The sequence below is a fragment of the Spermophilus citellus genome (assembly GCF_964194105.1).
Source record: "Spermophilus citellus genome assembly, chromosome: 2".
Lineage (NCBI taxonomy): Eukaryota > Metazoa > Chordata > Mammalia > Rodentia > Sciuridae > Spermophilus > Spermophilus citellus.
Genome location: NC_138183.1, coordinates 219,601,937 through 219,616,465, shown reverse-complemented (window position 1 = coordinate 219,616,465; position 14,529 = coordinate 219,601,937). Strand labels below are relative to the sequence as shown.

The following is a 14,529-nucleotide window of genomic DNA, read 5'->3' as shown; positions in this document are numbered from 1 at the left end:
GCACTGAGTTTGATCTTTAGCACCATATAAAAATAAACAAATAAACTTGAATTTCCTATTTCAAAACTAAGGGTTATTAAAGTAGTATAAAAAACAAGTAGCATATCAATGGGACAAACAGATTCTAGAAATAATACTTAAGATTATACAGAATTGAGCAAAAAAGAGAATTCAAATAATTCCTCCAAAAAACCTGGATTATTTAATACTTGACTTAGAAAAAACCAAACAACAGAAAAAAGAAAAACTGAATCTCAATTTCATCAATAATAAATTTTAAGCAGATTAACAATTTAAATAAAATCTCAAATGCCAACAAACAACAAATAAAAAGAGAATATTGTACAGGCATGTCTAAATAACAAAACACTGAAAACAACTTGTGAAAAATCATGAGTTCTAAAAGGACTGTCACAAATGATAATATCTATAAGGCACATAGGTGCACAAAACTTATATAAAATTTTAAAAATTTTATTTATGAAAAAGTAAATGAATTAAAACCCATCATTTTAACACTGTTTGCTGGATGTATATACATATATACATATATACATATAAATGTAGCAACATTATATATATGTTAAGATATGTGTGTACATAAATATATGTCTATATCAAGATTCATAGTACAAACACAGAGAGAAAAATTACCAAATTAGATATAATGGCTAAAGTGCATAATTCAATTAGAAAAGAAGAAATATAAATACCTTTAATTTTATAGTAATAAAAATCCAAGGAAATACAACAAGAAAATGTTTTTTTTTCCCTCATTAGAGTGTCAAGGAGAGAACAATTTTAAAAATCCTTATTATACTTAGAGTGGTTTAGGAAATTTACATTTATATACAGATTGGTACAGAATTTCTGGAAAACATATTGTCAATATTTGTACCAAAATTTTATATGTACACGCTCTCTGAACAAGTGTTCAATTCAAGGAATTTATTCTGATGAAATAATAGGACGGGGCTGGGGTTGTGGCTCAGTGGTGGAATGCTTGCCTTGCACGCATGAGGCACTGGGTTCAATCCTCAGCACAACATATAAATAAATAAATAGAGATAGTATGTCCATCTACAACTGAAAAATTTTAAAAAAAGAAATAATTGGACAATTTTTGTGTGAAGATGTTCACCTCAGCATTGTTTATAATTATAAAATAATGAAGCAATCTAAATATCTCTATAGACTATTGATTTTTAAAAATACCATATTGGAGTTTTGTGTAACAATTGTGTAGAATGGGGCACATTTGTGCATATTAACATGAAAAGATATATGAGAGAGTCTTTCAGTTACAAATCTATGAACTAGTATATTTAAAATGAACTCACTTCCAACCAAATTATTATGCATTTTATTATTTTTAACCAAAAAGTATTGAGTCTTGTTATGGTTGGAAGTCTTGTTATGGGCTTCTATGGGAGCCCACAATAGAAGTTCACATTGTTTTAAGTGATCTCAAGCCATCTTTTCTTACACTGTTTGTGCTGCTACAGCATAATACCGGAGGCGAGTAATTTTGTAAAGAACTAATATTTTTTTTTTTTTTAAAGAGAGAGTGAGAGAGGAGAGAGAGAGAGAGAGAGAATTTTTTTTTTAATATTTATTTTTTAGTTCTCGGTGGACACAACATCTTTGTTGGTATGTGGTGCTGAGGATCGAACCCGGGCCGCACGCATGCCAGGCGAGCACGCTACCGCTTGAGCCACATCCCCAGCCCCAAGAACTAATATTTATTTCTAACTATTCTGGAGGTGGAAAATCCAAGATCAAGGCAGCAGTGTGTCATGAGTATACCATTTCCAGTTTCTGAGATGGCACCTTATTGCTTCATTCTCTGGAGGGGACAAATGTTGTGTCCTCCCATGGCAGGAGAGCAGAAGAGAATGAACCCATTTCCTTGAGCCCTTTGACAAGCGCTCTAATCTCCCATGAGCACTCACCTCTTACATATCATACCTCAATACTCTCACATATTGGTGATTAAATACGAATTGCACACCCTTTGGCATTAGCAAAGTGAAAACCATTTAATAACTTACCTATGTCAGTTGCTCGGGCTGGCAGAGGCCTCCTCCACTGGGTGACGAATTTATATGCATCAAGCCTGATTTCAATGATATTGTTTAACAAAGCCAAAAGCGGGGCCAGAGGAAAAGCTGCTACAAAGATGGTGGTAAAGCCAAATTGCAAAACTGTCAAAAGAGAAACTAGTTAGAAAATTAATAATATAAACAGCGCATCATTTATTGAGTGCCTCTTTTGTGTCAAATTAGGAGCTTTACATAAATTGCCTTTACTCTTTTCTATACTCCTACAAAGTAAATATGCTTATCTCATTTCACAGTTGAGGAAATTTTCGCTCATATGTGTTAAGTAAACTTGCTAAAGGGCACATGGCAAGAAAATGTTTAAAACTGCATTCAGAGATCTGAACTGATTTAAATTCTATGTGGTCTTCACTTCGATGTAATGAAGCATGAAGAAAGGGGAAAGAAGAAAACAGGGAATGAAGAAGGAGGAGGGAGCACAAAGAAAAGAGTAGGAGCCTGGTAGAGAGGGAGAACAGGGAAAAGATGTGAAAGAGAACAGGAGGCCTTGAAGGAAAATGCTTGGATCTGGAACAGACTCAAGGGACCTACAGTCATCTTGACCTCTCTTTTTATAGATGCTAAAACTGGAGGCCAGAGAAAAGCAAATGTCAAGTCAATAGCTAGTAATTCTAACAGTTGGAATGGGAATCCTTATTTTCTTAACATAAATAAATAAGATTCTTGAAGAAGCTGAGACTTAGACTTGGATCTAAGCAAAGATTTATTGTGAAAAAGAATCACTATTTTCTTTGTAGGCGATGGAAATGTTTCTTTACAAAGGAACTGGTTTGTTTCATCAAACTATTTTGCTCAGAAGCTAGGTGCTCCCCTTTGAGAAAAACCCTCATTTGGCTGTCAGAGAACAAAATGTGTGACCCTTCCAGGGACACTGCTCCACACCTTTGGCTCTGCTGAGATAAAGATGCAGATGTGGTTTAGAATGCTTGGGGCTGGAAAGGAGACACATGTTTTCTTCTCTTGAACCAAAGCCCATGTGGCTTGGAAAACCAATATCAAGAAGGTTCTGCAGAATATTCTTTCCTTACCCATTTCTAAGTATTCATCCATCAGGCCATGTATGTTCATGGGCTGCAGATTCCAGTCATTTTCCCACTGAGGTATAGAGGCATCCTGTATTCCTCGCTTGATTTTATGTCGTGACCACCAGTTCTGGATCAGCCTACACCACAGAGCAGACCAAAGTATGCTGAGTTCTCATTTCAGCGTCAGATGCACAATCATTGTCCATTAAGAAATGAGATATACTCTTGGGCTACATTAAGCATTTCTGAGAACTGATGATCTCAAATTTTAAAATGTTAAAAAAAATAATTCTCTAATTCCAACAAATAGCTTTTAATTTTTTTAAAATCTTAACAACCCTAAAATGATTTAGAATGGGAGAATAGACCCTATCCTTCCAGAACTCTCCTAGATATAGACTATAAACATCTACATATCTATTAGGAATCCATTACCTATACACAAAGATGGTCCTTGATATTGATTAGACAAGCATCCATTTCTATGATTCTTTTTTTCCACCTATACTTACACATTTTTATAGTACTTAAACTTCTATAGTACCTGTTATGATTAGGTCTGAGAACTTCATTGCTCATTATGCAACATTTCCTGGACTCTGTTATCTGTATATGAATAAAATTATGCTCCATGAAAAGTAAGTGAGCCATAGATGGGGCTTCAGGGGACCTAGATTCTAGCCCCCAACATGCAGTGCATTAGGTATGATTTGTATCAAATCACATCTCCTCCTTGAGTTTGTAAACAAGAAGAATTTGAGCATATGAGTGATTATATTCTGCTATTCTGGTGAAGAATAATTGCCAGGAAGTGGATCTGTGTACATGAGGCTATTTTTTAGTTATAGAAATGAAATGACAATGCTCTTTCTCTAGGTCAGGAGCAGTTTTAAAATTATGTGGCTCAAAATATCCTGGTCTGCATATATTGTGGATTCCTGGATAATGAATTAAGAATGTGGCAAAAAACTACCTCCAGGATGAGATGAATCTCACAGAAGGAGTAAACAGTACTAGATGCTCGATTTCAATTAATCATGGACCTAAGCTTCATGTAACCATGGCTAGATTAAAACATCAGGCAGTGCTCCAACAAATGTTCCGTAGGGTTACTCCTTAGTGCTTTTTAGAGATGAAAAAGAGGCTGGAAGATGGAACTGAGGCAGACCTGCTTGTTTCTATTTTATTTATTTGGGTTTTGCTTAAAATTTTATTTGAAGACAGAGAATTGTGGTTAAAAGCTTTTTAAACCACAGCTTGATGGCTGATTGACTCCTGCTAAGTTTTTTTCAGTAAGGTCTTTGCCTAGGGAGTTGAAAAACACCAGCCAGATGTCCCCTGCTCTGGTGCCCTCAATACTTGATACATGTGATCCAGGCTGACTCCTGCAACAAGTCCAGAATGAAAATGTGCTTCCAAAGAGCATGTTATGCATGGCAGTCCATCCATCATGATGGCACAATTATTCTTGATATCAGAATAACTATTATGCTGTCTTGATGATGCTTATGCAATACTCACAACACGCCAGATCCTGAGCTACACAAGTTCCCTCAGGTCCTCTCACATGATGCTTCCCAAATCCTATGTTTCCATGTGGTGAATCAAGGACAGGAAGGGACAAGACTGGGATCCCCGATCCTCCATCCCTGATTCTCTCTTCATTTAGAAGAGATTTGCTCTAATCTGTTTTGAATTTTGAGGGTCTATATAAAAATCTCTTCACGAAAGAGTCCTGTATCTTACAATTAAGGTTGAAAATCTATTGGGTCAATTCATTTAGTCTTCATAAATTTTAAAAATGAAAAAATAGTCTCAAAGTGAAATGAATTTTAAGTGAAATTAGTAAGGACCAGAGAAGAAATTAGAACAAGGCCTGGGCAACTCTAGGTCTGTGCTCTAGGACTGTTGTAATTTAACCAATGCTATATGGCAAACTTCAGGGTGTATATCATTTCTCCAACCCTCAGATCTCTGCTCAGGAATGTCCTAATATAATTTGGAGGGCCACGAGGGAAAAATAATCTAAGTAAAATTCAACTTACTCAATTTTAATTTACTCAAAATTAAATTTAATCAAGCCTAAGCCACATATATGCTTCACTGACTAATCAGTCCTTTACCCATAGTCAGAAAGTACTCAAAATAGTCATTTTAAACTTTGTCTGATTAGGTCTCAAAGCTTCACTATCACGTTGTTTTAAATGTCTTGCATTTAATGGTATATTGATGGAAATAATATTTTAATATGTATAAAAGTGGATATCTAACATCTCTGTCAGCATTTCACAGTTAAAACTTACCTAAAAGGACAAGAGTAGAATGCTATTATTTGATGTTATCATAATCAGTTCTGTTCAAATTATTTTTGAGGGGTAAGGAGGATTTGTAAAGGGTGCCAAATGTAAAATCATGCAGCCCATTATTCTCCTGGGAGTAACAACAATTATTGATCTGCTAGTAGTCCAAAGAAACCAGAAAAATGATTTTTATCTTTAAGAACATGTAATGTCAAAATCTCAAAAATAGCAACAGGTGCCTTACCATGTTGAACTAGTTACTCTACATCAATATTTCCTTCATCCTTGCAGCTGTTCTTAAGGGAAAGGTAACTCATGATGGTGATCTCATCATAGAAAGGTAAAATTAGAGACTCAGAAATGCTTATTTACTTTTACAGGGTCATGCATTTAGCGGGCAGCCGAATGGGAAATAAAGCTCCTCTGTCTGTCACCTATCCTGAATGCTTAAGCACTAGCTGCCATCTCTCTCCTTCATAACTATATATAAAGCAAGGTTAAACATGCTCACGGGTATCCCAACTCCATGAAGTTGTTCCATATTTGCTTCAAAAACATGATAACACCCATCTGGAGGCAGAGGTCTATCAAACAGCCACTAGGATGACACTGAAAAAAACAAGAAGAGCAATAATGATCTGCTCTTTTTCCCACCATTAAATTGAGCAATAAATCTAAAGCTGAGTCAAACTGTTTCATGCATAAAGTAAAAAAAAAAAAAAGAAAGAAATAGCATGTGTGAGGACACTGAGAGGGAAATTTCTTAATAGTTATAATGCAATACTGATTAAAAATCATAACAGCAATACAAACAAATCTAACTTTTGATGAGTATTTACTATCTGCCAAGCTCTGTGTTAGGTATGATCACATTTGATAACTGCTATGGAATACTATATACCAGTAACAATCAGGTAGTAGGAGAATAATTCTATGGCACATGTTTTTATATATATTGGTTTTTTAACTTCAGAATAATTTTAGATTTATTGAAAATTTGTGGAGAGTTCCCAGACATTCTTCACTGAGTTCCTTGCCTTTGCTCCTTATGTTATCATGGTATAGTTGTCAAAGCTCAGAAACCAACGTCATTACATTGCAACTAACTAGATTTCATACGTTATTCACATTTCATCAGTTTTCCTCACACTGCTGGACAATTTAACTCAGCATATGCCATTGCATTTATTTTTCTTCTCTCCCTTTTTTCTCTGATTTGATCATTTTTTATAACTTGACAGTTTGAAGATCTCAGAATAGATATTCCATGTAATGTCACCCAGTCTGGATGACATTGTCTGATGCTTTTCTCATGTTAAGACTGTGGTTTTGTGCATTGGAGAAAGATCACAGAGGTGACGATTACATCCTATCAGAGCTACTTCTTACAGAACATTACTGGCTATGTTAACCTATTTGATTAATGCAGTGTTTTCTAGGGTGTTTTACTGCAAAGCTACTCTTTTTTTATTCTTTTTCTCCCTTTAGTCTTTACAAGTGAGCTAGTAAGTCTAGTCCACTCTCAAGACGATAGAAAAGTGTTAAAGTCAACTTCCTGGAGAGGGAATACCTACATATATTAGAATGCATTTTAAGTGATAAAGGTATATCACAAAATAGTTTGTCAGTATGATCCCAGTGTTTTCTCCACTGTGCGCCTCTGCTTTTTTAGATTTTCAATCTAAAAAATATAAGAATATACACACACACAAAAATGATTTCAGTGAAAATTACAACCCATGTATTTTGCTTGAAAACTCTGCACTGTAGAAGCTATTATGGTGGGAAAGCGTAGGTCTGTTTCTTTAGAAATAAGCTCATGTCCTGCTCATAAGGATGATAGTCTCTACAGCTTTGATCCACAGTTTCTATTTCTATCAAATTGGTACTAGTAGGACTTCAAAAGGAACAAATAATTAAGATGCAAAAGAGTCTGCTTTCCCTGTTCCAGCCCAGTAACTTAATACTCTCTGAGCCAGAGAGGGTTTGCCAGTGGACATGCTTACTACATGAAGAGGAATAAATTCACCTTTCCAAGCATGCCTCTTCTTTCTAAATGAATTTAGGACCCTTGAACTCTGCCATGTACATCTAATAACTGTGATCTGGAGAAGGTCTAAAGCTAAGTAATTACTAAGCCACAGAGTCAGATCATAGATCATAGTGGCAAAACGAAGCTCTTCATTTTTGTAGAAAGATTTAGAGGCAAATTGACTTCCCTAAGGTCATTTAACATTGACTGGCCCTGTGGGAAGAAAGCTGTGGTCCTGTGCCCTCTAATACACTGCTTTATACTATGCTAGGATAAAATCTACATACCAAATGTGTTCTTTGCCTTGAAGTACCCGTTTAACACAATGTATTATTGTGTAGGCCAGAATAAATAAGACAATCATAGGACCATGTGAATGGATTATTCCCCATAAAAGGTAGTAGGCCAAAGTGGGGAGGCCGAAAGACAGGTCATTTACAATTTTGTTGAAATGGAGTTTTGATGACTTTGAGATTTATAGGGAACAGAAAGGGATGTAAGGATGTTTGCTGGTTTGCCCTATTCACTAATGACGTCCTTGAGTTAAAAGTCAGTCTTTCAAAAGTCTAAAAGTCATTTGGTAAAAATATCCAATTTTGTGTAAAAGCATGTAGATGAGTGTGCAGAAGTCCCAGGCACTCATCCCAAGTGCACCATCAAAATCATATGATTAGAGACAAGCCAGAGCTCAAAGTTTTCACATTTACTCCTGATGAAAACCTGGTGTGAAGGGTGTTGGTAGCCCCACTTTATAGATGATGAACCTGGGGGAAGACAGGGCTATCAGATTCCAATACCCCTGATCTTTCACTTAAAGTTCTGTATGCCTTTGTTTCCTCATCAATAACATGAATGTAATAAAATTGTTATGAGAATCAAATGAGTTAATGAATGAAAAGCACTTATAATTTCTGGAATTTGCTAGTATATAATAAGCACTCAATTAATATTACATAGAATTTTTTAAAATTTAATGTTGTATTTACATAAAAAAACTTAGTGACATAGCATATAGCTATAATATGAGATTCCCAAGTCCAGGTCAGCCAGATCATAGGTGTTCAAACACAAATTTTAGCATTTTTTTCCTTCTTTATAATGGTTACCAGTAATTATGCCTGTGTTTTACGTGCACAATCCAATTTAATCCATCAATGGCCAATAGTGATATAGCTACATGTAGCAGCAGTTTTTAAAAAAGGAATGGAGATTTATAGATATTAAAAAAGATCTTGCCTTTGGGTGGGAAAAGATTAGAGTATAAACTGTCAGAATCCAAAGACAAAATATTTGTTTTGTTTTGTGTTTACATCATATTCTTTAAGATTCCTTAATCTGTACACCTCATATTATCTACCAGAGGTCCAGCATAGAATATGTGCCAATAAATATTTCTTGAATGAATGAATTCAGAGGATCAATTCTTATCTTATATTCTTTACCTTTTCCATATCTATATTTACAGGATTTCTGGGGTATATTACAAGCCTGAATTTTTTCACTTCTCTGAATTTTTTCAAAGCGCATAATACTTTCTTAGAAAATACAATCACCACATAGCTCATATATCCTATGGAAAATGTCTAGCATAGTTATGAAACATTTTTACTGACACCAGCATTATATTTTTTCTTGGATTTTCAAATATCAATCAAGATTTCCAATAATTTCATGATAAAGAATAAGGATATACAATTAAATGAAATTATTGGTGACAGTAGCCCCAAAGTGGTATCAATATGTAGATCTATCTGTCTATAATCACTGTGTAACCCATCCTACTCTTCCTAACTTCAGTTAAACACTCCTGAAAAAGTCAGCCTTGGGTCTCTAATGGGGTAAGTGATCAGATTTTAGCAATTATAATTCTGGGCATTGAAAGAAAACTGCTAGTTGGACTTGGAGATTTCCAGGCAGTTCCAGAATCATGGAAGGCCTTAGTCTGTCTTTGGTCAATATAATAATTTCTCAGTAATTGTGGAGACAGAACTTTGGTAAATACTAGCAATCAGCAACAGGGTGATGCTAATTGTGTTATGCAAATTATCTCACATATATATGTATATGTAATTTGGCAGCCTAAGGATTACTGTTGTCAATTAGGATGAGGGAACAGAAATTCAGGAAAGTTAAATTGAGAGCAAAGAAAAAGATACAAGTTTAGTTAGCATTTGAGCCCAGTTTTTTATTAATTAATTTTTTTATAAAGCTTATGTTCTTAGGAAACTTTAGGCTTTATCTATGTTGCAATCAATTTCTAAATTGATCTGAGAAGACAACATTAATGTGCCCTCTCATGAGATTTGAGGAGCTTCTTAGAAACTAGAAATACCTCTAACCTCAGTTTTCTTGGGGAATCTTTTTTCTCTTTCTAAATCATAGCCTTCTATTAAAGATACTTTGTATGAAATTGGGTTTTACATTAGAATAATTAAAACGGTTTGAACTAGAAAAGGAAAAGACATTTTGGCTAGGCATGGTGGTACATGCCTGTAATCTCAGTGACTTAGGAAGCTGAGACAGGAGGATCATAAATTATAGGCTAGTCTTAGCAACTTAGCAAGACCCTGTCTCAAAATAAAAAAAATAAAAAGAACTGGGGAGTTATCTCAGTGATAAAATACCCCTAGTACCAAAGAAATACCTTCTGACCAATAAAAATAGAATCCAGAAATACCAGAAATAGACACATTATAATATACAGACTATGATAAATATAAAATCTCATTTTGCACAGTGAAAGAAATTCTTTTATTAAATGTGTCTTTCTTTTATGGTAAAAAAATTACTTCATTACTCTTTACATCAAAACAAATGCTTAATGTGTAAACACATCACTCTACATCACTCTTTTAAAAATAACAGTAAAAATATGTTCTTATAGAATTCTTTTCAGTGGAAAAAAATATGTTTTGGCATGGTACAAATCTCAAAAGCCATTCAAACAGTGATTTTTTTTTTAGAAAATTATATACAATTTATAAAAAAATGTATCAAAGCTAACCTAAAAGAGAACAAAATGAAGAGAGATCTGCAGCAACTTAGTAAGATTACAATCTAATTTTGTTAAGTTTGTAAATTAATAAAGCAGAGAAATAACTCAATGAAAATATACAGGAATAATACACACAAGTGTACATAGAAATTTAAATGTCCAACAAATATACAAAAAAATATTGTTCATCTCATAGGTAAAGAAGCTAAAATTTAAAAAGAGAATCTTTTTCTGATTAATAGATTGTTTAAAACAAATGTTTCTGTTGGCAAAAGTCTGAGGAAGCAAGACTCTACACTGTCAAGCAATGGTTGGCCTTTTGAAGTACGATTTCTCAGTCTTAGGGAAAATATACAACATGCTTCAGTGTATATAGCATGCAGAGATACTACTCCTGTACATTGTTTTCCACAGAACATACATATTGCAAGTCAATAAACAAATATGAGCCTTTGCAGATATATTGGTATATCTATATGTTGATATTTTAAATAAGGTTTCTTCTGGACCAAAATTTCCCTTTTCCCTAACTTATCTAAAACTTTGGAAATCCATGCAATAGATAATACCAATTTCCAAAATGAGGAAATTGCTGGAGCTAAATATCTGTGGTTTGTGAATGGAAGAAAAGAATGTGATAGAAAATAATAAAAGAGAGTTGAGGTCAGAGTCTTGAGATTTGACTAGTCAAAAGCCATTTTAAAAATATGTGTAGTTGCTTCCTTTTAGATCCTGAAGGAATTCCTTTCTACAATGATGGGCCTTCCATATGCCTGGGCTTAGTATTCTCTCCCCAACCCCCATCCCTCCTATAGTCACTGGTCCATCTCTGTGCCCATCCACTCATCCACCCTCACAAGATTACTTACTTCTTCTAATCTCCACCGGTCAAAAAGTTTATTGTATTTTCCTGGATGGCCTACAAATCTGTTTTTTTTTTTTTAAGAGAGAGAGAGAGAGAGAGAGAGAGAGAGAGAGAGAGAGAGAGAGAGGGAGAAAGAAAAATAAAATTAATTCAATAGCAGTTAAGTGAAGAACACCTGCTAACCGCCACACCAAGTATGTGTGTGGGTAGACATAAAAGTTCACTGGTGCAGTTTGTCCCCAACTAACTTTTGTTATGCTTAGACGACATCCAAGTACTTGATTTAAGAAGGAAAAAGTGATGCATGAACTCAGTACCAAAGGGTCAAGAAAGTACAGACAAACCAACCTGATGGCATTTAATAATTCCACACATAGTTGTAATATCTTCTGGACCAAGGTCAAGAATATTACCCTAATGTGCTGAAAGCTTTGGTTCAAAATGTTTCAAGCATCAGTATGTTACCATGACACTGGGTGGAAATTTTCATTGCATTATGTTTTTGTAGCAAAAATGTAAAAACAACAAGAACAACACTAAAATGATGATTTGAAGAAGTTTACATGTTGAGAAATTATAATTTGGAATTATACAAAAATTATTTCTTCTTTAACAAAATAATAACTGATGAGTAGATAGTCATAATTCAACTTAAGAATAGGACATACATTTTAATTTTTTGTGCCAACTTTAATTGTCAGTGGCTACAGAAGTCACCTGAACATGCATATGATGGTCAATTAGGACACTCTTCCAAAGCAGGTTTAAAGAATTTAATATCTCTGTTAACAAACTGGCTAGGGAACTATTTCATTTGGTTTTTCCTCTGCAAAGATAACACATAGAATGTTGACTTACCTTCCCAAAAAGAAAGCGATATAGAAAATAGAACTGTTTAAATTGACAAATTGGAAAAGGAACATCTTCAGGGCAAAGCTGTTTTCCCATTCAGATTCTGTTCGTGGATATTCTAAAAAAAGCAATATGAACATCCTTTTTTAGTTCTCAAAAATATTTTAAACTCTGGTTTGCCTAATATTAACATAGTCACATCTGATTTTATTGTTACTGTTTTCTTGATAGATGTGCTCGTTTCTTAGTTATTAGTCATTTTTCACCTTTTGTATTTATTATTTTTTCTTTTCATCTACATATGGCTGGATTTCATTTGTTGAAGTTCAGTTTGAGTTCCAGACTTCAAAATTCCAATTGTTTAATTGTTTACAAAAGAAAGTAAAAATAGATATACGGAAATAAATTTGGAGATAAATGCAAACACATAATTTATTTTTTTATTCATTTTCTGATTTGTTTCTTCCTATTCTGTATTTTGTTAATTTTATCAGAAATCATCATGTATCTGGTGTTTTAATTTTTTATGCACTCTTTTGAAAAGTATTTATAGGTCCTCTGCAGAAAATTAGAACAAATTGAAATAATAAATGACTTATGGTGGTTATTAAGCCATCTTTCTGTTAATTATGAAATTATAATAATCTCTAACACCCAAACCCTAAAATAATAAGGCAAGTAAAAAGCTAAAAAACACTGTAATTTAAAATACAATTGAAAAATATGTAATCAAATTACTAGCGAGTTAAATTTAAGTTTATTAAAAAATACATTTAGATATTGCAATGGTCTGTCTTCCTATTATCTTGCCTACAATATTAGGTCTTCCCTGTATATTTATTTTATGAATGAAGACATGCATGCCAAACGTTATAACAGAAATTGAGAATGTCAGAGGAAAATGCATTTTGTGGCCTGGTCTTAAGAATTTTTTTTTTTTTTTCTGTTTCACGCTATAGGAACATTGTGGGATGAAATTTGAGGAACCAGCAAAGTTTACACAGAAAGGAGATTTGAAATAAGAAAAGACCACAATCATATTAGAGGCATGTTGAGTATTATTCAGTTGCTTTATCTATTCTGACCAATATTACAACATTCTCAGAATAAAGGCATCATACTAGAAAGATCCTACTTTGATGGTTTTTATATGAGTGCCCTCAATGAATTACTCCTCCAAGTGTAATTGCCTGTAACCTTGACTTTGAACTTGGACATGTGACTTTCTCTGACTAGTGAGATGCAAAAAGCAGAGGGCTATTTCTCTGACTAGTACATTAGATGCAAGCAGAGGGTTAATAAGCAATTGTGTTTAGGAAATTTGTCTGGAAGTCAGTTCTCATGTAAGAAGTATCATTATAGTGCTAAGAAAAAAACCCAAGCTAGCCATGTGGAGGCACATGAAGAAAGGTGAGGCAAAGGTCTCCAATTCTACGTGAGGTGTGAGGGATGGACTGAAGAGGCCATTTTGGACATTTCAGACAGTACCACATGGAAAAGGAAAACTACCTATCAGGCTAGCTTAGGTTGCAGAATCATGAAAAAAATCATGCAATTATTCTCAAGTACCAAATTCTACTGATTTGTTATGCTGCAGTAACTGAGATAATGGTGTTTACTGCAATGATGTGTTTTGAGTTGAATCTTGGGTCTATACTTCAAGTAAGAAAGCAGTATATCCTCTATAATTAGAGCAAATCATGACCTCCTTTGAATTGGCTTTTAACTTTTAGGAGAAAACAAATTCTGAACTTTGAAAATGTTGTTGTTTTCTAGGGTAATATGTTTTCTGGCGAAAATATCTCTTACAGTTTCTCCAATAAACTAGTTATTGATGATTAGCTAGTTATTCAACATCATTACCTAGTCACAAATTAAGCTCTTATTTTTTATAAGGTCTAAAAAATAACCTTTTATTTTGTTAGTGTGTCCAAGAGGAAGTTACTATTTGTTTGTGCCACTGTGGGGGTACTTTTGACTGCTATTTCACAGTCAAAACTCTTTCATCAATTGGTTTAATTTATTCCTAGGAATATAGATTTATCTTAAATGTAGACAGTTCATTATTACATGTAACTCGTTGTTTGGAACATCTAACAAGCATCTTCATAAAATTCTAATCAACCACAAAAAAAATAAGTGAACAATATATCACTGTAGAGAAAATAACAGATATTTATTTTCCTATTTAAAAAAAGTGACTTGGGGGCTGGAATCATAGCTTAGCTTGTCTTGCGTGTGTGAGGCACTAGGTTCAATTCCCAGCACCACATATAAATAAGTAAATAAAATAAAGGTACATCAACAACTAAAAAATATTTTTAAAAAATGTGACTTGGA

At 33.9% G+C, this 14,529-nt stretch overlaps 1 protein-coding gene across 1 annotated transcript in view; it reads right to left on the bottom strand.

Moving 5' to 3' along the window:
• Positions 1-14,529, bottom strand: part of ANO3 (anoctamin 3) — a 197,734-nt gene that overhangs the window by 16,814 nt on the left and 166,391 nt on the right. The window contains exons 18-22 of the mRNA XM_081279744.1: positions 12,196-12,307; positions 11,342-11,399; positions 5,957-6,054; positions 3,149-3,282; positions 2,052-2,204 (exon numbers count right to left, since the gene is read on the bottom strand). Coding sequence (XP_081135870.1) covers positions 2,052-2,204; positions 3,149-3,282; positions 5,957-6,054; positions 11,342-11,399; positions 12,196-12,307 — 555 coding nt within the window. The remainder of the gene's footprint in view (positions 1-2,051; positions 2,205-3,148; positions 3,283-5,956; positions 6,055-11,341; positions 11,400-12,195; positions 12,308-14,529) is intronic.